The sequence below is a fragment of the Melanotaenia boesemani genome, chromosome 1 (genome assembly GCF_017639745.1).
Source record: "Melanotaenia boesemani isolate fMelBoe1 chromosome 1, fMelBoe1.pri, whole genome shotgun sequence".
In the NCBI taxonomy this organism is placed as follows: Eukaryota; Metazoa; Chordata; class Actinopteri; order Atheriniformes; family Melanotaeniidae; genus Melanotaenia; species Melanotaenia boesemani.
Window position 1 is genome coordinate 7,506,212 of NC_055682.1, and position 24,895 is coordinate 7,531,106.

Genomic DNA, 24,895 nt, shown 5'->3' on the forward strand with positions numbered 1-24,895 from the left:
TGACTTTGCCACTTAATATCAGAACGGCTGCAGTGGGCCTGGTGCTCCTCTGACCCGTCCTTCCTCACACTCCCTCAGACGCAGGTGAAGGAGACAGGGCTAGGTCCGGAGATGGTTTAAAACCGATGCTTTGGCAGGCTCTGTCAAAGACCAATGTATGGATCTAAGATCCACACCTTTATGTGAAATTTATGGAGGGGAGAGCATGCTTGCATTTGTGACACACATAGTCTGAAGATGGATTTATACTGTCGCGACGTCTGCGTAAGGTCGGTTACGGCGTCACCGCGGGTCCATGGATGCTCGACGTGCATGTCTTCCAGACCTGATGTGCACCCCTGCTATGCAGGCGGTTACTTGGAAGTACTCCCTTGTGACTGAACAGTTTGGGATTACGCTTTTCCGGATTTCTGGATTTTCTTGCTGAATTTGTGTTGTAATCGTCATTTTTATAAACACCACCCACTGGGTCAAGTTAAAGAGAAGCTGACCAAATGATTTTTTGTTTGCTTCCACAATCTCTTGAAGATACAGCAACATGTTGGATGCCATTGTTGTTTTTAAACAGGAGATACCTACCGGAATTGAAATGAACTATTAAAGGAACTCCGTCCTGTTGAGTTTACCAGCCAATACAACCCCGCTGCCACCTTCAGATTAGAAAGAGAAACTACAAGACGATGCCAAAATCACGTTTACCCCTTTAAGCTCGAGTGTGACAGCACACTTTACCAGCGTCAGGTACGCCGTAACCGAGCTTACGCAGATAATACGCGAGTATAAATCCAGCTTGAAACTCATCAAAATATTTGCTCTTGGTCTGGAATGGGAGATTACTTTTGCTCCGCCCACTATTCACTGAGAGCTGGAGGGGTTGCATTTTTGGCCTGGGGTTTTTTTCTTTTTATTTATTTATTTTTTTGCCTCAGATATTGAGTTGGAGATGGAATTCCCAGAAGCCTTGTGTGGCTGTGAAAAGTGGGTTGCTGTAGACTTAATCACATCCTAAAGTCACTTTGTGCTTGGCTGTGCTAGCTAAGAGGAGCAGCTGCCGTGGAGTTTGTGCCAGCCTGCAGTGGGAATTGAGCCAGCAGGGGGTCATGTAGCAGGCCCTGCTTGAGGGAAAGTGTGCTTGCTCCGGCAGCACATATGATAAATTGGAATCGATACAGAGAAGATTAGCATGGCCCCTGCGAAAGGATGACACGCAAATTCGTGAAGCGTTTCCACATTTAGCTAACCCCAGGATTTCCCTAGTTTTGTACCAGCTGAGCAGTCTCCTTAGGGTTATCAGCTGTAGGATTCCCTCATTGAAATGACTGCACATTTGTGAGATTTTTTTTCTCAAAAAGCCTATTGCGCTGAATAATGCAGAGGCCCTGAAAGTGCAAGACAGTAAGGGTCATGCATGGAGATAAAAGGAGAAAAGAAAGTCCCTCTTTCCTGTCATACTAGCGTTTAATGACCAATAAAAGTCCAAGACAGACCTTGACTTTGCCACTTAATATCAGAACGGCTGCAGTGGGCCTGGTGCTCCTCTGACCCGTCCTTCCTCACACTCCCTCAGACGCAGGTGAAGGAGACAGGGCTAGGTCCGGAGATGGTTTAAAACCGACGCTTTGGCAGGCTCTGTCAAAGACCAATGTATGGATCTAAGATCCACACCTTTATGTGAAATTTATGGAGGGGAGAGCATGCTTGCATTTGTGACACACATAGTCTGAAGATGGATTTATACTGTCGCGACGTCTGCGTAAGGTCGGTTACGGCGTCACCGCGGGTCCATGGATGCTCGACGTGCATGTCTTCCAGACCTGATGTGCACCCCTGCTATGCAGGCGGTTACGTGGAAGTACTCCCTTGTGACTGAACAGTTTGGGATTACGCTTTTCCGGATTTCTAGATTTTCTTGCTGAATTTGTGTTGTAATCGTCATTTTTATAAACACCACCCACTGGGTCAAGTTAAAGAGAAGCTGACCAAATGATTTTTTGTTTGCTTCCACAATCTCTTGAAGATACAGCAACATGTTGGATGCCATTGTTGTTTTTAAACAGGAGATACCTACCGGAATTGAAATGAACTATTAAAGGAACTCCGTCCTGTTGAGTTTACCAGCCAATACAACCCCGCTGCCACCTTCAGATTAGAAAGAGAAACTGCAAGACGATGCCAAAATCACGTTTACCCCTTTAAGCTCGAGTGTGACAGCACACTTTACCAGCGTCAGGTACGCCGTAACCGAGCTTACGCAGATAATACGCGAGTATAAATCCAGCTTGAAACTCATCAAAATATTTGCTCTTGGTCTGGAATGGGAGATTACTTTTGCTCCGCCCACTATTCACTGAGAGCTGGAGGGGTTTCATTTTTGGCCTGGGGTTTTTTTCTTTTTATTTATTTATTTTTTTGCCTCAGATATTGAGTTGGAGATGGAATTCCCAGAAGCCTTGTGTGGCTGTGAAAAGTGGGTTGCTGTAGACTTAATCACATCCTAAAGTCACTTTGTGCTTGGCTGTGCTAGCTAAGAGGAGCAGCTGCCGTGGAGTTTGTGCCGGCCCGCAGTGGGAATTGAGCCAGCAGGGGGTCATGTAGCAGGCCCTGCTTGAGGGAAAGTGTGCTTGCTCCGGCAGCACATATGATAAATTGGAATCGATACAGAGAAGATTAGCATGGCCCCTGCGAAAGGATGACACGCAAATTCGTGAAGCGTTTCCACATTTAGCTAACCCCAGGATTTCCCTAGTTTTATACCAGCTGAGCAGTCTCCTTAGGGTTATCAGCTGTAGGATTCCCTCATTGAAATGACTGCACATTTGTGAGATTTTTTTTCTCAAAAAGCCTATTGCGCTGAATAATGCAGAGGCCCTGAAAGTGCAAGACAGTAAGGGTCATGCATGGAGATAAAAGGAGAAAAGAAAGTCCCTCTTTCCTGTCATACTAGCGTTTAATGACCAATAAAAGTCCAAGACAGACCTTGACTTTGCCACTTAATATCAGAACGGCTGCAGTGGGCCTGGTGCTCCTCTGACCCGTCCTTCCTCACACTCCCTCAGACGCAGGTGAAGGAGACAGGGCTAGGTCCGGAGATGGTTTAAAACCGACGCTTTGGCAGGCTCTGTCAAAGACCAATGTATGGATCTAAGATCCACACCTTTATGTGAAATTTATGGAGGGGAGAGCATACTTGCATTTGTAACACACATAGTCTGAAGATGGATTTATACTGTCGCGACGTCTGCGTAAGGTCGGTTACGGCGTCACCGCGGGTCCATGGATGCTCGACGTGCATGTCTTCCAGACCTGATGTGCACCCCTGCTATGCAGGCGGTTACGTGGAAGTACTCCCTTGTGACTGAACAGTTTGGGATTACGCTTTTCTGGATTTCTGGATTTTCTTGCTGAATTTGTGTTGTGACCGCCATTTTTATAAACACCACCCACTGGGTCAAGTTAAAGAGAAGCTGACCAAATGATTTTTTGTTTGCTTCCACAATCTCTTGAAGATACAGCAACATGTTGGATGCCATTATTGTTTTTAAACAGGAGATACCTACCGGAATTGAAATGAACTATTAAAGGAACTCCGTCCTGTTGAGTTTACCAGCCAATACAACCCCGCTGCCACCTTCAGATTAGAAAGAGAAACTGCAAGACGATGCCAAAATCACGTTTACTCCTTTAAGCTCGAGTGTGACAGCACACTTTACCAGCATCAGGTACGCCGTAACCGAGCTTACGCAGATAATACGCGAGTATAAATCCAGCTTGAAACTCATCAAAATATTTGCTCTTGGTCTGGAATGGGAGATTACTTTTGCTCCGCCCACTATTCACTGAGAGCTGGAGGGGTTGCACTTTTGGCCTGGGGTTTTTTTCTTTTTATTTATTTATTTTTTTGCCTCAGATATTGAGTTGGAGATGGAATTCCCAGAAGCCTTGTGTGGCTGTGAAAAGTGGGTTGCTGTAGACTTAATCACATCCTAAAGTCACTTTGTGCTTGGCTGTGCTAGCTAAGAGGAGCAGCTGCCGTGGAGTTTGTGCCAGCCCGCAGTGGGAATTGAGCCAGCAGGGGGTCATGTAGCAGGCCCTGCTTGAGGGAAAGTGTGCTTGCTCCGGCAGCACATATGATAAATTGGAATCGATACAGAGAAGATTAGCATGGCCCCTGCGAAAGGATGACACGCAAATTCGTGAAGCGTTTCCACATTTAGCTAACCCTAGGATTTCCCTAGTTTTATACCAGCTGAGCAGTCTCCTTAGGGTTATCAGCTGCAGGATTCCCTCATTGAAATGACTGCACATTTGTGAGATTTTTTTTCTCAAAAGGCCTATTGCGCTGAATAATGCAGAGGCCCTGAAAGTGCAAGACAGTAAGGGTCATGCATGGAGATAAAAGGAGAAAAGAAAGTCCCTCTTTCCTGTCATACTAGCGTTTAATGACCAATAAAAGTCCAAGACAGACCTTGACTTTGCCACTTAATATCAGAACGGCTGCAGTGGGCCTGGTGCTCCTCTGACCCGTCCTTCCTCACACTCCCTCAGACGCAGGTGAAGGAGACAGGGCTAGGTCCGGAGATGGTTTAAAACCGACGCTTTGGCAGGCTCTGTCAAAGACCAATGTATGGATCTAAGATCCACACCTTTATGTGAAATTTATGGAGGGGAGAGCATGCTTGCATTTGTGACACACATAGTCTGAAGATGGATTTATACTGTCGCGACGTCTGCGTAAGGTCGGTTACGGCGTCACCGCGGGTCCATGGATGCTCGACGTGCATGTCTTCCAGACCTGATGTGCACCCCTGCTATGCAGGCGGTTACGTGGAAGTACTCCCTTGTGACTGAACAGTTTGGGATTACGCTTTTCCGGATTTCTGGATTTTCTTGCTGAATTTGTGTTGTAATCGTCATTTTTATAAACACCACCCACTGGGTCAAGTTAAAGAGAAGCTGACCAAATGATTTTTTGTTTGCTTCCACAATCTCTTGAAGATACAGCAACATGTTGGATGCCCTTGTTGTTTTTAAACAGGACATACCTTCCGGAATTGAAATGAACTATTAAAGGAACTCCGTCCTGTTGAGTTTACCAGCCAATACAACCCCGCTGCCACCTTCAGATTAGAAAGAGAAACTGCAAGACGATGCCAAAATCACGTTTACCCCTTTAAGCTCGAGTGTGACAGCACACTTTACCAGCGTCAGGTACGCCGTAACCGAGCTTACGCAGATAATACGCGAGTATAAATCCAGCTTGAAACTCATCAAAATATTTGCTCTTGGTCTGGAATGGGAGATTACTTTTGCTCCGCCCACTATTCACTGAGAGCTGGAGGGGTTGCATTTTTGGCTTGGGGTTTTTTTCTTTTTATTTATTTATTTTTTTGCCACAGATATTGAATTGGAGATGGAATTCCCAGAAGCCTTGTGTGGCTGTGAAAAGTGGGTTGCTGTAGACTTAATCACATCCTAAAGTCACTTTGTGCTTGGCTGTGCTAGCTAAGAGGAGCAGCTGCCGTGGAGTTTGTGCCGGCCCGCAGTGGGAATTGAGCCAGCAGGGGGTCATGTAGCAGGCCCTGCTTGAGGGAAAGTGTGCTTGCTCCGGCAGCACATATGATAAATTGGAATCGATACAGAGAAGATTAGCATGGCCCCTGCGAAAGGATGACACGCAAATTCGTGAAGCGTTTCCACATTTAGCTAACCCCAGGATTTCCCTAGTTTTATACCAGCTGAGCAGTCTCCTTAGGGTTATCAGCTGTAGGATTCCCTCATTGAAATGACTGCACATTTGTGAGATTTTTTTTCTCAAAAGGCCTATTGCGCTGAATAATGCAGAGGCCCTGAAAGTGCAAGACAGTAAGGGTCATGCATGGAGATAAAAGGAGAAAAGAAAGTCCCTCTTTCCTGTCATACTAGCGTTTAATGACCAATAAAAGTCCAAGACAGACCTTGACTTTGCCACTTAATATCAGAACGGCTGCAGTGGGCCTGGTGCTCCTCTGACCCGTCCTTCCTCACACTCCCTCAGACGCAGGTGAAGGAGACAGGGCTAGGTCCGGAGATGGTTTAAAACCGACGCTTTGGCAGGCTCTGTCAAAGACCAATGTATGGATCTAAGATCCACACCTTTATGTGAAATTTATGGAGGGGAGAGCATGCTTGCATTTGTGACACACATAGTCTGAAGATGGATTTATACTGTCGCGACGTCTGCGTAAGGTCGGTTACGGCGTCACCGCGGGTCCATGGATGCTCGACGTGCATGTCTTCCAGACCTGATGTGCACCCCTGCTATGCAGGCGGTTACGTGGAAGTACTCCCTTGTGACTGAACAGTTTGGGATTACGCTTTTCCGGATTTCTGGATTTTCTTGCTGAATTTGTGTTGTAATCGTCATTTTTATAAACACCACCCACTGGGTCAAGTTAAAGAGAAGCTGACCAAATGATTTTTTGTTTGCTTCCACAATCTCTTGAAGATACAGCAACATGTTGGATGCCATTGTTGTTTTTAAACAGGACATACCTTCCGGAATTGAAATGAACTATTAAAGGAACTCCGTCCTGTTGAGTTTACCAGCCAATACAACCCCGCTGCCACCTTCAGATTAGAAAGAGAAACTGCAAGACGATGCCAAAATCACGTTTACCCCTTTAAGCTCGAGTGTGACAGCACACTTTACCAGCGTCAGGTACGCCGTAACCGAGCTTACGCAGATAATACGCGAGTATAAATCCAGCTTGAAACTCATCAAAATATTTGCTCTTGGTCTGGAATGGGAGATTACTTTTGCTCCGCCCACTATTCACTGAGAGCTGGAGGGGTTGCATTTTTGGCTTGGGGTTTTTTTCTTTTTATTTATTTATTTTTTTGCCACAGATATTGAATTGGAGATGGAATTCCCAGAAGCCTTGTGTGGCTGTGAAAAGTGGGTTGCTGTAGACTTAATCACATCCTAAAGTCACTTTGTGCTTGGCTGTGCTAGCTAAGAGGAGCAGCTGCCGTGGAGTTTGTGCCGCCCGCAGTGGGAATTGAGCCAGCAGGGGGTCATGTAGCAGGCCCTGCTTGAGGGAAAGTGTGCTTGCTCCGGCAGCACATATGATAAATTGGAATCGATACAGAGAAGATTAGCATGGCCCCTGCGAAAGGATGACACGCAAATTCGTGAAGCGTTTCCACATTTAGCTAACCCCAGGATTTCCCTAGTTTTATACCAGCTGAGCAGTCTCCTTAGGGTTATCAGCTGTAGGATTCCCTCATTGAAATGACTGCACATTTGTGAGATTTTTTTTCTCAAAAAGCCTATTGCGCTGAATAATGTAGAGGCCCTGAAAGTGCAAGACAGTAAGGGCCATGCATGGAGATAAAAGGAGAAAAGAAAGTCCCTCTTTCCTGTCATACTAGCGTTTAATGACCAATAAAAGTCCAAGACAGACCTTGACTTTGCCACTTAATATCAGAACGGCTGCAGTGGGCCTGGTGCTCCTCTGACCCGTCCTTCCTCACACTCCCTCAGACACAGGTGAAGGAGACAGGGCTAGGTCCGGAGATGGTTTAAAACCGACGCTTTGGCAGGCTCTGTCAAAGACCAATGTATGGATCTAAGATCCACACCTTTATGTGAAATTTATGGAGGGGAGAGCATGCTTGCATTTGTGACACACATAGTCTGAAGATGGATTTATACTGTCGCGACGTCTGCGTAAGGTCGGTTACGGCGTCACCGCGGGTCCATGGATGCTCGACGTGCATGTCTTCCAGACCTGATGTGCACCCCTGCTATGCAGGCGGTTACGTGGAAGTACTCCCTTGTGACTGAACAGTTTGGGATTACGCTTTTCCGGATTTCTGGATTTTCTTGCTGAATTTGTGTTGTGACCGCCATTTTTATAAACACCACCCACTGGGTCAAGTTAAAGAGAAGCTGACCAAATGATTTTTTGTTTGCTTCCACAATCTCTTGAAGATACTGCAACATGTTGGATGCCATTGTTGTTTTTAAACAGGAGATACCTACCGGAATTGAAATGAACTATTAAAGGAACTCCGTCCTGTTGAGTTTACCAGCCAATACAACCCCGCTGCCACCTTCAGATTAGAAAGAGAAACTGCAAGACGATGCCAAAATCACGTTTACCCCTTTAAGCTCGAGTGTGACAGCACACTTTACCAGCGTCAGGTACGCCGTAACCGAGCTTACGCAGATAATACGCGAGTATAAATCCAGCTTGAAACTCATCAAAATGGAGGTGGTCTCCAGCTACAGGTACCTGGGTGTGCACATAACCAAGGACCTCACCTGGAACACCAACACTTCCCAGCTGGTCAGGAAAGCACACCAGCGCCTCTACTTCCTTAGGAAGCTGCGGCGAGCCGGACTAGGGAGCGCTGTCCTGAGGAGCTTCTACCGCTGCGCGGTGGAGAGCGTCCTCTGCACCTGCATCACTGTGTGGCACGGCAACTGCACCGCCGCTGAGAGGAGGGCTCTGCAGAGGGTGGTAAAGGCTGCACAGAGGATTATGGGGAGCAGCCTTCCCACCACCTCAGACCTCTACACAGCACGATGCAGGGGGAGGGCCCTCCGCATCATGAAGGACTCCACCCATCCAGCACATGGACTTTTCCAACCCCTCCCCTCAGGCAGGCGGCTGAGATGCATAAGGAGCAAGACCACCAGGTTCAGGAACAGCTTCTTCCCCGAAGCTGTCAGACTGCTGAACTCTTGCCATGCCTTGTAGACTCCTCCCCACCCTTCCCCACCCTACTTCCCCACCTCTGAACACCAGCCCAAACCCTGCTGCCCTGCCCCCATCCCCATCCTAAACTGAATCCACCTCCCCACTCCGACAAACAGACCTGCACTGCAAACACTTTAACCCCCCCAGGGGAGTTCCTGTCCACATGTTTACATGTTTACCTGCTGTCCATATAAGTGCAATATCACTAATATTAATATCAGAAATGTTATACTTTGGACTACCACTACCTCATGCACATACATACTTGCACATATTTATCTAGGCTGCACATGCAAACTGGGCTCTTTAGTGTTTACTGTTATTTTTATTTTTATTTTATTTAAAATTGTGCTGTTTATATTCTATTGTATTTAGCTTATATTCTATTTATATTTAGCCTATATTTCTATTTTTTTTTTTTTTTTCTCTTCATGTCTTATTTTATTTCACTTATTGCCCTCCTTCTTATGGCTCAAACCGGGACCTCAGTTCTAATTTCGTACCATAAACATGTAAATGTGAGCTGGTATGACAATAAAGTTCCTTGAATCCTTGAATCCTTGAATCCTTGAATCCTTGAAAAATATTTGCTCTTGGTCTGGAATGGGAGATTACTTTTGCTCCGCCCACTATTCACTGAGAGCTGGAGGGGTTGCATTTTTGGCCTGGGGTTTTTTTCTTTTTATTTATTTATTTTTTTGCCTCAGATATTGAGTTGGAGATGGAATTCCCAGAAGCCTTGTGTGGCTGTGAAAAGTGGGTTGCTGTAGACTTAATCACATCCTAAAGTCACTTTGTGCTTGGCTGTGCTAGCTAAGAGGAGCAGCTGCCGTGGAGTTTGTGCCAGCCCGCAGTGGGAATTGAGCCAGCAGGGGGTCATGTAGCAGGCCCTGCTTGAGGGAAAGTGTGCTTGCTCCGGCAGCACATATGATAAATTGGAATCGATACAGAGAAGATTAGCATGGCCCCTGCGAAAGGATGACACGCAAATTCGTGAAGCGTTTCCACATTTAGCTAACCCCAGGATTTCCCTAGTTTTATACCAGCTGAGCAGTCTCCTTAGGGTTATCAGCTGTAGGATTCCCTCATTGAAATGACTGCACGTTTGTGAGATTTTTTTTCTCAAAAAGCCTATTGCGGTGAATAATGCAGAGGCCCTGAAAGTGCAAGACAGTGCTCCGCCCACTATTCATTGACATCTGGACGTCTTGCATTTTTGGCCCTTTTTTGTTGTTAAAGTTTTTATTTTTCCTCAGATATTCAATTAGAGATGGAATTCCCAGACACATTCTGTTGCTATGAACAGTTGGTTGCTTTTGACATAATCACATGTTTAAAAGAATTCTGCTTTGACCTGTCGGAGAGGAAACCAGGCCATAAATTTCTGAGTGGTTTTCAGTATCCACTGTAATCATTGTCTGTCAGAATATCAATCAGAAATGTAAGTTAATAGAAAATTAAAACAAAGTTCTTGATGTGTCCCATCTGTTCCTTTTCTGATTAACAGAATATGCTACCTAATCTTCATTTATACAGAAAAAAAAATCTTCGCAAGGGTGACCTGCCCAAGATACCTGCGGTACATGTCAGTATGTATACTTAATGGTTTCAGTGGTTTTGGAATGAATTGTTGAAATATTTCGTGTTACTTCACTAACATTAAAGTAATTTTGAACACAATATTAAGAATGAAGTGTTAAAGTAGGACAAAATGATCATCAGGACATTATTATGTGCATATGTGATAGATATAGTCATTACAGCAGCTATATGAAATTGATGTAAAACTCCACGCCCACAAGATGCCTAACCGTGCTCTGATTAAACTTGTAGAATGGTTTATAAGCCATTAAATTTGTTGTTATTAAGAATGTCTCATCACTGAGAGTAGACGTATTGGGTGCAGAATTCCCCACCCTTTTCTGTAGTTATGATTAATGATCTTTTGCTAAGAGCAACATAATGGATTAACTCATTGCTGTCCAGCGGCCGTATTTAGGACAATGAAATTGTATATTGAGATGCTATGATCTTTAAAACTTCTCACAGTGATTGCTGGTGCTTCTGTTTCTTTTGCAGTAAGTTTCTGTTACATAACTTTAGGTTAGATTACTACTAAGAATGATTATTTGTTGTATAGTGTTTGACCTCAAGTGTGATAAGCCAGTTTGTGAGCACACTTTTGTCATTTTTGGTTTATGTAATTTAAAAAAAATGATCAAAAGTGTTGTACTGTATCAGGTGGCACAGAACATTTAATCAAAATCAGCTCTGAACTACAAAACATTTCACATTTGTTCCTCCAGACAACAAATATGGTGAGTAACTTTGGTCCTTAAAGAATAAACAATAGATACCCATTTGAAAACAAATCCTGAAGATTTCTCTTTGATGTTTTAGTTTTATTTTAGCTCTGGTGCCCACTGGTCATGGCTCTGCTCTGACATTGCTACATGGTATTTAGGTATTAATGATACCATAGCACATTTTTCCAGCCTGTTCTTGAGTTGTTTGTCAATAAATGCATTTAAAAAATGTCACTTAATAAAATGTGTCATGTGTATTCAAAAAGTGAAAGTACAAATGTCTTGGACTCAACAGCATAAGAGAAAATCAGAAGAATAAAAGATGAAAGGAGTGTCTGCAAGGAAAACACACCACACATACCTACTCGTAGTGGCTCATAAGATATGACTGAACGGGTGTTACTACCGTATGTGTCTGTGTAGTTTGTTGGCCTACCTTTAACTCAGTTTGCTTCTCTGCTCTGTACAGTTTACCCAGATGTTTGTAGCATCAGCCTGGCAGCTGTTGGAGATAAACTGAAGCACCAAGACCGTATTGCATTCTGGGACGATGTGTTTGGCTTCAACATGGCATGCATGAAGAAGGCTGTGGTGCCCGAGGCTGTGGTGGAAGTAGTGAGAGCAGACACACTTATTTCTGAACCTACAGTCATACAGGTAAACAGGTTCACAACTCTATTACTAATGCTTATCTTTAAGCTGAAAAAAGAAAAAATATTTGTTCACGTGTTGGTAGAACGACTTAAAAACGGATCAAAGAAACTTATGTGCATAACTTGATTTATTCAATGTTATTTTTTCTGGACATGACAAGAATTTTAAATTGACATATGTAAATAAACAGCATGACTGGACTCGGGGTGTACAGTACTAATTCTTAAGATGTTTTGCCAGTTTTCAGGATCATTTAGTGGATTTTTGCATTTGTCATCTTTGAATGACACTGACTACCTGACAATCCTGTATCAGATCTAAATATTGACAATCCCTTATGTTCATCAGACCTTGTGTGTGTTCTTTAGAAACAGACACACTCAAGAGAAATTGAGTTTTCAAGGTTCAAGCTATTAAAGCATAGACAGAGAATGAGAGCAGTGGAGGAAGAGATAGGGCTCTGAAGTTTAAGGAAGTGTGTGTGTGTGGTGATGCTGTAGAGCTGGGTGATTGATCTGTCTAATCCTTGTTTAAGTTCCTCTTAAGGAAACTTCATTACTCTCAGCCAGCTGCAGTTGGAGTGGTTTTCTCAGAGCTGATGAGGGACCACAAGCCTTACTCAGAGAAAAAACACACAAATACTCACTAAGCACAAAGAATATCCAGGAACATTCTTTGCTCTTGACTCTCATACTCCCGTGTGTTTCTTTGCCAGTTAGCCTTTTTGTTAAGTGCTGTGTCCTCGACCCATCTGAGAATGTGATGAATGAGGGTAGAGCTTGATGTAATGGAATTTGAATGCTCTAATCGATAGTTTCTCCCCTCCAGTGACAAATAGACAGCCCCTCTGCCCATATTACAAGGACTCTCATCTATTGCCTCTCGTTGATACGATCCAATAACATTCCATTAAAGCTGGCTGCAATTCCGTAAAATTGAGAGCAGTTTCATGGAATTATAAATTCCTGCTGAACAGATTAGTTTTTTTTTCTCCTCAATGAATGTTCAACTTGAGAAATGTCTAATTTGCTGTCATTTTGGGCTATTTTTCGAAAAGTTATTCAACTCTTTTGGGTGTTATAAATAAAAATGTATTTTTTGTTTCTAGATTTTATATTCTCAGAATGAAACTATAGTTCCTCCCTGTGGCATAGTTGTGTTTAAAGTTCTTCTGTTTTTGATATGCGCAGAACAGCCTGTTTAATATTGTGTAAGTCTTCCCCACCTTGCTAACACAGTTGAGGTTGCGACATCGCTCCTAAATACATATATATATATATATATATATACATATATACATGTACATATATATACATACATATATAAATATAAGTTAGAGCAAAAGTAGCAAAACCATAGCAGTATTGAGAAAAACATGTTACATACTTAATTACAAATTTTGGTTCCTTCTGTATTCATCTCTAGGGTTAGTTTAGGGATGCTAGTAACCAAAGCTAAATGTGATTCAGTTACTTTGATATACTGGTTGCTAGCCTATCAGTACAAATGCCAGCCTCTGCTAGGGCTGGGCGATTAATCGATAAAATCGATAAATCGAATTTTTCATTTCTGGAGATTAATTTTTTTGAAAATCGGGATTTTTTTCCATAGTTAGTTAGCAGCAGACTTAGCCCTCCCTCCACACCAGAAAGTTGTTTGTCTGACAGATTTTCAGTAAAGTGACCCTTCACTCATGCCTGGGATTTAGCTGTACGTATAACTGCAGTGAGAAATGCTGCAAACCCTTGTTAAGAGACAACCTTCATCAGGGGAATTATTCCTGCAGTGGATCCTGTACGATAAGGATCCAGATGGAAAGAGATCACGGATGCATTGTGTCGCATATTTCAATGTAAGATATGAAGTCGTTTATATGGTGGAAAAGCTATGACATTATATGCTTTATTTTTGCTAGCATTCATCTATATAAACAAATTAATGTTTTAATAAGTTTATTTATGTTTTGTAAAAGAAAAGTAAAAAAAATCGATTAAAATCGGAAATCGGATTTGGTTATAAAAAATCGGACATTTTATTTTTAGGCCATATCGCCCAGCCCTAGCCTCTGCATATTAATGGACAGCCTAATCAAACTTACATCCAGCCAAGGCAGTGTCTTATCCAGTTGGTCGTCAGGCTAGGAAAGCTAGTTATTAGCTTCTCCAATACTAATGCTAGCATCTCCTTACAAATTAACAGTAGAAGGAGTATCCTGTACAGTACAGTACAGTAGATCACCAGCCAAGAGAAGCAAGTCGTTAGCCTCTCTAATGGACACGCTAATCCTGGGAGAACAGATGATGCAATGTGTAGCTATGTTACTGGCCAGGTGGACCGAGTAGTCCGTTGTCATTTGCCACCAATGGACACTCAGTTATTGATGCAGGTTTTAATATTGATGAGATTAGTAGCTGTCTTCAGGATGAACATAGCTTCCTGCTACAAGTAATTAGCCACCGTCTAAATTAAATGATTATTTTCTAAGTGGTTCTGAACTTTAATTTTCCCCCTATGCTTCATCTCTGGGTATGTAGACACCCATACTAGGGGGCATTTGCCCTCTCTGTATGGAAGTGAAAATGCCATACTTTTAATGTTGAATACTAACTCAAAGATCAAGATCTCTTGGTATCCTTGATCTCACTTCTTTAAAAGCCCCTTTCTTACAAAATGTCTTCTGTAATTCTGTTTTATTCCTTCAGTTTTATTTTGCTAGTTGATCACTGCGCATATAATCAGTAGCATCATGCCTTGTTCTGCTTTAGTTGTGATCATGTGTGTTTTGACTTTTAACAGACCTTTGACTGTAACAGTGTGTGCTTGTCAGAGCTGGAGTTTACATCAACTTTCTGCTTGAAGATAACAAACAGCACAGACTGCACGGTAAGAAGCACAAGCTCACAAATTCACACATAGAGGCATGACACACGACTCATCCTGGCTCCTCTGCACGCAAAAAATACTCCTGAGACCCTTTAACTTATTTGTGTTGAGTTCTTTTTTTTTTTTTTTTTTTTTTTTAGTTTGTTTTTCACTCTTGTCAAACATTAAGGGACACGAAAAATGACCTGAAACAAGTCTGTGTCCACTGTTAACACCTGCCATTTATCAGAGATGTGTGAAAGGAACAAGGCAGAGCAAACAGAGGAAACATCACTCAGCACCTGTTGATTGATTATGTTTCTGTTTAATGTCTGTCAGTGGGACATTTCCTGAAGTTCAAATTGATTCAGAAATATGTGGCAAATGTGACTTTGAGTGACATGTAATACAACAAATTGAATGTTCACTGCCTGCTTCTCCTCTTATTCTTACAAATGCCAACACAGATTTATACCATAACAAAACAGCACAAAGATGATTTCATTGTGTAAGGACATGTTTTCTGGTCATACTTTTGCTGAACCATTTTCAAACTATTTTTATTTGACAGCTTTTCAGCCTTGATTGACCATGCATATCTCACAGGTCAGAAACTCCATAACTTTATTATTTTTTTTTTGCTTACTAGCATTCATTTAGTTGTACTAAGTTATAACCAATTGAAAATCTCAGAAAACAAACACCTTTTTGCATTTTATCTAATAAAATGACTTTATAACGTTATCCAGCATCTTTTTCCATTATCTCAAACTACCTTCAGTTTTGGATGATGCTGCATTCACTGTACCTCAGAAGTGGGATGTTAAACAATTTTAATCATGCTTTATGTTTTGCTCTAAATGCCATATCTTATCATTATTCATATGCTTCTCTGATTAGAAAAAAATAAATGAGCAAATAATACTCTAGTCTACCCGTACTTTTAAAGTCTAAACAGTTGAAAGATAGAATTTCTGATTTTTCATTTGTCATTAAATTCACCATCAGTACAGCACTGGTAACTATTTATTTATTTTTATAGTTGTTTTTTGTGTTATTTGGCTACATAAGAAACAGTTATGTAGTAACAGTAATGTTATCTGCTAAAAATCTAAACATAAGAGGAATGGAGCGTGAGGGAGGTCCAGAGTTTATGAAGCTGATATGTGATGGAGAAATCAGCCAGCAGCCATTACGTTCTGTGGGGCTTGTTTTGAAATCTTGAACAACTTCAACACAACTTGCAAGTAGATTGTGACAGAAAAAGGGATCAGTCGTTTGGAAACGGTTAATGGTTGAACTGCAGGAGAGGGAAATGTAATTGAGTTTGTTCTGTGGTCTGAGTTCTCAGGTTATGCTCTCTCTTATACCGTGAAAAGGTGCTCCATGATTTATTGAATATTACAGATTTAAAAAGAGGCTGACACTGAGGAAGAGAGAGATGGAGTGGAGTCACTCCACACCCCCAAAACAATCCCCTTGAAAAGAGGTGGAAATTAATGGTGGAAATCAGAGCTGCTGCAATGTTTGTATTAATTTGAAACATGTCAGACATTTCATTAAGACCTCCGGAAATTTTGTATGGGAAAATTAGTTTAATTAAAGACAAACTTTGGTTAATTTATTTTCACCCTGAAAGTAATCAGAGGATTTCATAAAAGCAAAAGGAAAAAAAAAACATGTCTGAAACCTTTGATTTAACTGAAGTGTGTGTCCTAAATATGGGTCTATTTGGTGAGATTCTGGCACTTACTGTTCACACTCACTTCCATGAGCTTCCCATTATGTCTGATCCACATTTCTCTCAGCGATATCACTACACCGCGGCCTCACCACTGCAGGCTCCGATGCACCACGCCATGTGAAATGATCTGTCTGTGACAAAGCCTATTGTTTCAGGGTAGCGCTGTGTTGTGCTGCAGTGTTTGCACAGCACTGTCTGGTGTATTGGTTTAATGGATAATCAATAGGTAGTTATTATCTGGCCTGTGCTCACCGGGTGAGGCTGCTGGACATAATGGGATTTGTAAACATCCTCTCATTTTTCCTGTCTTCTCTGCTCTGTAATTGAAAACATCCAATTTCTATCTCTAGAATCTAAGTCCAATCATGTTTGGATCCCAGTGCATCAGAATGGATGATGGGACCATGTGGCACAGAAATGTAGTTTTCCAGTTTATTTTGTTTTTTTAATTACTGTTTTTTGTACTTTACTCCTAATACTTCACAATTGTAATCTTCCTCGTGTTCTGTAATGGTTTACAAAAGCACACATACTGCATTTATCATTCAGTTATGCTATCAGGCTTGTCTTATCTGGGTGTTCCTGCCATTTATAATGCAGGTATTCTGTGTAGAAGCTATCACATATATACCTTGTAAATACTCGCCACCAGTACTGCTGCTCATCCCAGCATTTATAGATGCAACCTGCAGGGGCAGAGCAATGTTACAATATAGATTCTGATCTGTAGTCAGTATGGCTGCAGTTCCTCAGTAGTAGTTAAGGATAGGGTGTGTGAAGGGTAAACTGCTCCTGGACCAGTGCTCGGGGATTGTGAGAGGGAGCTGCTGCCTCTGCTGTCCCGTGATTGAGCGCCTGCTTTTGTTCTCTTGTCGACAGTCCATTCATCAGCTCAGCCTGCCTAACCTTGCATTAAATGAACAGCACAACCCCTGCGTATGCGCCGTTCCTGCACAAGACAAATCCTCCTGCTGATGTTTTTTTTTTTCTAATATATATCCCTACTTTTCTTTCCTTGCTCTTATATTTCACACACTGCGTGCTTGTTTATACTTTCTGTTTTTACAAACCTTGAATTAGAACATATGTGCTGAAACTTTCATTAAAACTTCCATTTACAAGGCTTTTTTACTCGTTTCTCTGTCTCATTGTTGCCCCTACAGCTTTGCTACAGTCATGATCACTCACCTGAACTGTAGAATAGATAGAAAATAAAGAAAAAAAGAAAAAAAAAAGCCTCAACCACTTCTAATGCCTGGACATGATGTATGCTGATAGCATGCCAGAGGAGAATAAGTTTCTGTGTAATTAATTCTAACCCTGCTGTCTCACTGCTGCTGATGTAGCTACTGTAGCGCTACAGCCAAAAAAAAGTCTGAGCGATCCATCTCTAACCTGCTTTCCATCAAATTTAAATTGTGTGTCTGGCGGGTTTGGCCTTCTGGACTGTCAGGGCAGACACGCATCAATTTCAAGGACGTTTTCTTTTTATAATATTAGAAGGAAGTTGTTAATAGAAAAACCACCCTTTATCTCCAAACAATGCACAAGTAGTACATGATATTCAGATTTACTTGATCAGCTGGCTGTCAGCAAGAAAACTAAAAAACAAATATTCACCAGGACATTTCTAGCATGAAAAAGTTAAATAGTAAGTCTGTGGATTCTGCAAAAGTATAAACAGGTCATGAGTGGGTCTACATATGCATCAGTTTTGTAGATAATATTTAACGTTGATATTTTATTTCAAAGTTTATTTCAAACAGGTTTATTTATTTACAGTATTTACAATATTTACATTTTCCCATTTCCCATTGGAGAAGGCATTCGACCGTGTCCCCCGGGGACTTATGTGGGGGGTACTCCGGGAGTATGGAGTGCCGGACCCACTTGTATGAGCCGTCCGGTCCCTGTACGACCGGTGTCAGAGCTTTGTCTGCATTGCCGGCAGTAAATCAGAATCGTTTCCAGTGCAGGTTGGACTCCGCCAAAGCTGTCCTCTGTCACCGATTCTGTTCATAACTTTTATGGACAGAATTTCTAGGCGCAGCCGAGGTGTTGAGGGGATCCGGTTCGGTGGCCTCAGATTGGGTCTCTGCTCTTAGCGGATCATATGGTTCTGTTGGCTTCATCAGGCTGTGATCTTCAGCTCTCACTGGAGCGATTCGCAGCCGAGTGTGAAGTGGCTGGGATGAGAATCAGCACCTCCAAGTCCGAGACCATGGTCCTCAGCCGGAAAAGGGTGAAGTGCTCTCTCCGGGTCTGCAATGAGGTCCTGCCCCAAGTGGAGGAGTTCACGTATCTCGGGGTCTTGTTCACGAGTGAGGGAAGGATGGAGCGGGAGATCGACAGGCGGATCGGTGTGGCTTGTGCAGTGATGCGGACTCTGCATCGGTCTGTTGTGGTGAAGAAGGAGCTGAGCCAAATGGCAAAGCTCTCGATTTACCGGTCGATCTACGTTCCTACCCTCACCTATGGTCACGAGCTGTGGGTAATGACCGAAAGAACAAGATCGCGAATACAAGCGGCCGAAATGAGTTTCCTCCGCAGGGTGGCCGGGATCTCCCTTAGAGATAGGGTCAGAAGCTCAATGATCCGGGAGGGGCTCAGAGTAGAGCCACTGCTCCTCCACATCGAGAGGAGCTTGATGAGGTGGCTCGGGCATCTGGTTAGGATGCCTCCTGGTCGCCTCCCTGGTGAGGTGTTCCGGGCATGTCCCACTGGAAAAAGGCCCCGGGGAAGACCCAGGACACGCTGGGTGGACTACATCTCTCGGCTGGCCTGGGAACGCCTCGGGATCCACCCGGATGAGCTGGTGAATGTGGAGAGGGAAGTCTGGGTTTACCTGCTTAGGCAGCTACCGCTGTGACCCGACTCCAGATAAGCGGCAGAAAATGGATGGATGGATGGACATTTTCCCATTTTATGTCTGAAAATGAATAGGCGAAAGTATAAACTTGTAATGCTCTACCCCATTTCTACAATATACTAACAATTCAAATTTCATACTTCACAATAAAAAATGATTAGATTAAAGAAGAATAAAGACTGCATGTAAATATATGTATATTTCTAACCACTATAGAGCAGCAAACAACTGTTTTCTATGGTTGCTTTGCAGAAAAAGCAGCATAATTGTGCCCAGACCAAATAAAGAAGCCCTTCTTCCTTGGTACTGTGTTGTGGCAGGTAGTCCAACTTCCTGTACATGTTTAGTGTGTGAAGTGTGGCACAAAACAAAGCTAATTACACTGTCTTAGGCAAGGCAGTTTATTTGTATAGCACATTTCATGTACAGGACAATTCAAAGTGCTTTACATAAAACAAAGGCATTACAGATATTTAGAAATAGTAAAAGTCATCAACACATAATCACAATAAAATAATAAATTACATTAAAATGATTAAAAGCAAGATAAGTTAAAAAGTTTCTGTGCAGATTTCATGCACGAGAAAAGAAATGTTTTTAACCTGGATTTAAAAATGTCTACATTTGGTGAAAGTTTAATCTCCACTGGCAGTTTGTTCCACTTGTTTGCAGCATAACAGCTAAATGCTGCTTCTCCATGTTTAGTCTGGACTCTGGTCTGGACTAGTTGACCAGAGTCTTTGGATCTAAGAGCTCTGCTAGGTTTATATTCTCTGAACATATCACAGATGTATTCTGGGCCTAAACCATTCTGGGATTTGTAAACAATCAGAAGGGTTTTAAAATCTATTCTGTGACTGACTGGAAACCAGTGTAAAGATTTTAAAATTGGTGTGATGTGTTCAGATCTCTTAGTCCTGGTTAAAACTCTAGCAGCAGCATTTTGGATGAGCTGCAGATTAGGCCATTCCTAGGCCATTTTAAAATCGAAAGCAATGTTTTAACTATTAAAATGAAAATACAACAAGCCAATCAAATCCATGCCTATTGCCAGTGATAGCATGTTTACAGGGGTATCACCTTATTCAGTATTCAGTACCAGTTCAGTATACATATGTACCATTTATGTCTCAGGGGTCAAACTTGTATCTCTGAGAAGATAAAATCTTGCTAGTATGATGTATCGACTGGCTGTGTTTCTGATAAGCATAGCTCTCTGGCATAATTAGGCAGTTTTTATTATAGTTGACTGAACCTTGGACTTCAGCCCAAACAGCGGAACTGAGAGTGGGAAGCCAGATGTTTTGTAGTCAGTTACAATCAGTCTGTGTTGGCTATTTGTCCCTGACTTGTTGCTGGCAGTGTCAGAGCTTGCATGTGAAGCAATATGGTTGGTAAACTTGTGTTTCTGCAAATAAGAAATGCGATTTCCCCACGATTTGTAGACCTGTCTGCAGGACCCTCATTGAAAATTAGCATGTGCAACCAGATGCTATGGCCACTGCAAAGTCATTTGATACAGAACAGTCAATTGAAAAGTGGTAATTAAACTCCTTACCATTGTACTAAGAAGCCAGATGTTAGGGAGTATACAGAGATTTTCTTCAGCAATGTAAAAAATTACACTTTTGATTTTCAGTTAGATTCCCTTGTGGAGATTAAGCAAAGAAAACCATGCAAATTAAAAAGTCAACTAGACAATGGAACACCTCTGACTTCATCAATATGTACAATTTTTAATGTAAATGCGAGTAAATGTAAAAATCTCTGGCTGTAGGAAGAAAATACTTCAACAGCTGTTAGAAATGTTCTGTTTATAAAAAAAATATATATAAATATCTAGACATTTATATAGGAAGTTCAACTTAGGTGCAACACTTTGTGATGACATACTGATGCGTCCACTCAGAAGTTATCTAGCAGATCGTAGCATTTCACTCATCTCAGACAAATTTCCGGTCCTTGATGGCCACTGTTCTGCAGGTGTTAGATGCTTTCCTGCTCCAACACACCTGATTTAGATTAAATTGATCCAAGAGCTTGTTGTCAAATTCTGCACAATAACCCATTAATTTTAATCAGACTTTTTAAAGCAGGGAAACATCTAAAACCTGCAGGACAATAGTTGTCAAGGATTGGAGTTTGAGATCCCTAGCCTAAACTCCCCAAACTCCCCTCGTGCTATGCGGACATTATGAGCCTATACCATCACAGCTGCTGCTTCTCTCCTCTTCAGTAAAAGAAATCCCAGTCCTGTCCCCTGACAGCTTGAGAGACATGTCAGGCATCCTGCATCCAAGTCTGAATAATGTCTAGAAAAACAAGCTGTTTCCCAGCTATCAGTTTGGCATCACAGCTTAGCCAAACCTTTCTCCTCATGCTCTGTTGCTATACAGTAAGCACCGCACATACCACTTCATATATGAAAGCAGCTGTAGAATGAATAAGAGGGAGGTGGTGGAAGTCCAAAACCAAGACTCATCCAGGAAGAATTAATCTCCTTTGTAGACCATTATTTTTTTCAGTTGCTGTTTTCTTTGTTTTACTTTGCTGTTTGATTAGATTAAGGCACTGTTAAACTTTGGTAAGGTTTAGGAATTTAAAACTCATTGGTTATGTTTTGAAAAAGTATAATGGCTAAGAACTTGGATTTATTTTTTTCTTTAATGCTCCATTTGTCCATGTTTTGTTAAGAAAGCTTTTAGCATCACTGTTTTATTCGTTGAATTGTCCTTAACAAATCTCACCCACCCATCAAACCCAATCCTTTTTCCCAGCTTGACTTTGGGCTTTCTCTCAGTATTACTGTACAGTTGTTTGCCTAAGAGGACATCATGAGGAGCACCATCCCAGGCAGATACCTGCTCAATCTCAGCCTTGAAGCAGCACTTGCAGAGAGAGGGTGGGAGGAGAGTCAAAGGCAGTCTATTCACACCATCTTGCTCTTGAGGTGGTCATGCTTGAAGCCTCTACGCCTGGATAAACCCCATCAAAAGCGCATTAGCCCCCTATTCTCCTGCCCCCTCCCTTCCTCCACCTCAATGCCCCTCTTTCTCCTTCCACTTAAACTCCCCCCTCCACCGTCGTATAATAGTATCTGGCCGGGCCACGCGGCTTGTTGACACATAGTCGGGCGAAAGGGGAGCAATGATGAATTGCTCCCTGTTGGTGTTATCCATGATGATAATTATTAATTTTCCCCCCGCTCTTCCCGGAGAATGGGGGCCGGAGAGCTGCATTGTTGCAGAGCCTCCTCTGTAGGCCGTCAGGACACCCACTGTCATCACTTATCACAGACAGAGCCGAGGCCCAAGGCTAAACACTGATGAAAATGAACAGCCCTCATTCTGATTTCTCCTGTTTTTAGCTTGTGGGTGTGTGTTTCTATGCTTTTGCTTCAAATAAAATAAAATTATAATAAGAAATAGTAAGAAAGGATAAAAATCTAGAAAAATGGTTGGTGTTGTGTGTTGGTGGGGGTGAGGACCCAAATGCAGGTGGATCAGGCAGAATTGGTGCAGATAAAAGGGTTTAATTTTCCCAAAAACTCAGGAACAGGGAAACACACATTACAGGGGATGAACCACATAAGGATCTGACAAAGACAATTGAAAACAAAGGGACATATATACACAGAATGAGTAATGAGGAACAGGTGAAGTGAATGAGAAATCAGACCAGGTGATCTAACGAACCATGAACAGAAAACAAAGAGCACATGAGGGAAAACTACAAACTGAACTAAACATGACAAAACCAAAAACCTAAACCATGATAAAACCTAACACAAACCAAAGAACACACAAAAACCCAGGAACCATGACAGCTGGACATAGAGTTTAAAGAACAAAAGGAGTGTAACTTTAGAGTGAAAATGAAGATGTTATATAAATAGCATTTTTAGTATTTTTTTCCTGGCCATATTGACCAGTCAAAGAATTTAACATGATAAGGCACATTCACTCATTTACACACATTCATATACCACTTTCCAGCTTTTAAGTCAATGTTCTGTTTAATACTCACTCAGAAATCAGTCAAAAAAAAAATCTCTCTTATCTGTTTTCTACCAAACTGGTACCAGTGCTGGTTTTGCTGCTGGTACAGAATCAATTTTAAGCTGGTTCTACTCAAAAACAGATTCATAGTTTTTAGATTAAGCCACAACCGAGCGAGGTCCTCCCATCACTTTAAATGCCCCCTCTACTAAATTCTGAATTTCTCTAGAGGACTACAATAAAAGAAGACAAAAACAAAAATAATGGGCCAACTGTTATTTCCAAATACCTGAGCTTATATTTCGAGCAGGATATACAAATGGCAGCTGACTTTATTGACACACCCAATAATGCAATAAATATAGCTGCAATTATTTTATCCTAAATTCAGCTGAAAGCAGTGGTTGTGAATGCAGCTTTCTGCAGCGCGTTAGACAACGTTCAAGAATGTGACTGACAATATAAAACATTAAAAAGCAAAGAAATGAAAGAAACGCTGAGCTCATGTTCTTCATGTTGCTTGAACTTTGTGTTCACTGCAGCTCAGTTCTTTCTTGATTTCCCTTGAATTGAGCAGATTAAACACTACAGTGGTTGTGGGTTTTTAAACAGTGTGGTAAACATTTTAGTTGAGCTGGCTGGTCCTCATATTCCCATCCCCAGCCTCCAACCTCAGATAATATTTGCCCTTTTTCAGCAAATAGCCGATGCTGATGTAGCACTGGTTTTATGCTGGAGATGGAGCTTTGGCAGTAAAATAAGCAAAACAAACAAACAAAAAAAAGAATTAGGTTTGTTTCACTGCTTTGTGATTGACAACAAATGTTCAGCAACAGTGATTTAGTTCTCTTATCTGAAAAATTAAATTTGATGAAGAAGTACAAAATGTGCTTATTTGATATTTTATTACATGTAGAATAACCCAATATAGATTTTATGCTTTTGATAAGATGCTCTCTGGAACGATGGCGTGAGATATTTAAGCTAGTGTCATTTCTTGTGGGATTTTCTTTATTTTCCCAGTCAAACAGGAAGCTGAAAGCCTGATTTCAACTTGGCTAAAGAGGTATGAATGTACACTACCTACATGGTACCAAATGGGAGACAAATGAATCAACAACTGTGATTCATCATCAGCTGGTGGAGACTGAGCTGTAAGGAAAAGAGATTTAGTTGGACAGAAACAAGAATCTGATGAGATGACCATGGTGTGTGTGAAAGTGTATTGGCAATTATTTCCAAACCTGTCAGCAGAACATTTTTTTAGGCTGCAGATTGTGAATTCATCTGCTTGTTTGATAGAGTTGCCAAAAATCATGTTAGCTTTAGGAATTTTGATCATCTGCCCTCATAGTAATCATTCATTTTCACCACACATCAGTGCTTTATTAATCAAGCATTCACTGGTATGTTTATTGACGTACTTTGTTATTAACTGGTGAAGATGACTGTAGCACAGATTTCTTACAGTTAAACTTTTATTATAAGTGTCTGTCAGCCTTCATCCTCCATCTTTCATATCAGGCGTGAGTCATCAAATCTCATTGTTTATCTGAACGCTAATATTTCCTGTGTTTATCATCTGAGATGTCATTTTAATGGTGTGTCGAGGTGCCAAGCTACTTACCCAGTTTTGCATTTGCTACTTTTACTCTGTGCCCCAAATTTTTAATTGCCCATCTCGTCCGTGATGTGGAAATTGCTCATCGCAGAAGTGA

At 41.8% G+C, this 24,895-nt stretch overlaps 1 protein-coding gene and 6 non-coding genes across 7 annotated transcripts in view; all 7 read left to right on the forward strand.

Annotated features, from left to right (window-relative positions):
* The window catches only part of prmt3 (protein arginine methyltransferase 3), an 86,591-nt gene that overhangs the window by 49,729 nt on the left and 11,967 nt on the right, over positions 1 to 24,895 (forward strand). Inside the window, exons 12-13 of the mRNA XM_041987391.1 lie at positions 11,520 to 11,707; positions 14,501 to 14,587. Of these exons, the coding sequence (XP_041843325.1) occupies positions 11,520 to 11,707; positions 14,501 to 14,587 (275 nt within the window). The remainder of the gene's footprint in view (positions 1 to 11,519; positions 11,708 to 14,500; positions 14,588 to 24,895) is intronic.
* On the forward strand, positions 1,129 to 1,235 carry LOC121646100. Its single transcript, XR_006011561.1, has one exon. It is a non-coding gene; the product is annotated as a U6 spliceosomal RNA (small nuclear RNA).
* Positions 2,618 to 2,724, forward strand: LOC121646104. The gene has a single exon (XR_006011563.1). It is a non-coding gene; the product is annotated as a U6 spliceosomal RNA (small nuclear RNA).
* On the forward strand, positions 4,107 to 4,213 carry LOC121646110. Its single transcript, XR_006011564.1, has one exon. It is a non-coding gene; the product is annotated as a U6 spliceosomal RNA (small nuclear RNA).
* Positions 5,596 to 5,702, forward strand: LOC121646113. Its single transcript, XR_006011565.1, has one exon. It is a non-coding gene; the product is annotated as a U6 spliceosomal RNA (small nuclear RNA).
* Positions 7,084 to 7,190, forward strand: LOC121646117. The gene has a single exon (XR_006011566.1). It is a non-coding gene; the product is annotated as a U6 spliceosomal RNA (small nuclear RNA).
* On the forward strand, positions 9,651 to 9,757 carry LOC121646124. The gene has a single exon (XR_006011568.1). It is a non-coding gene; the product is annotated as a U6 spliceosomal RNA (small nuclear RNA).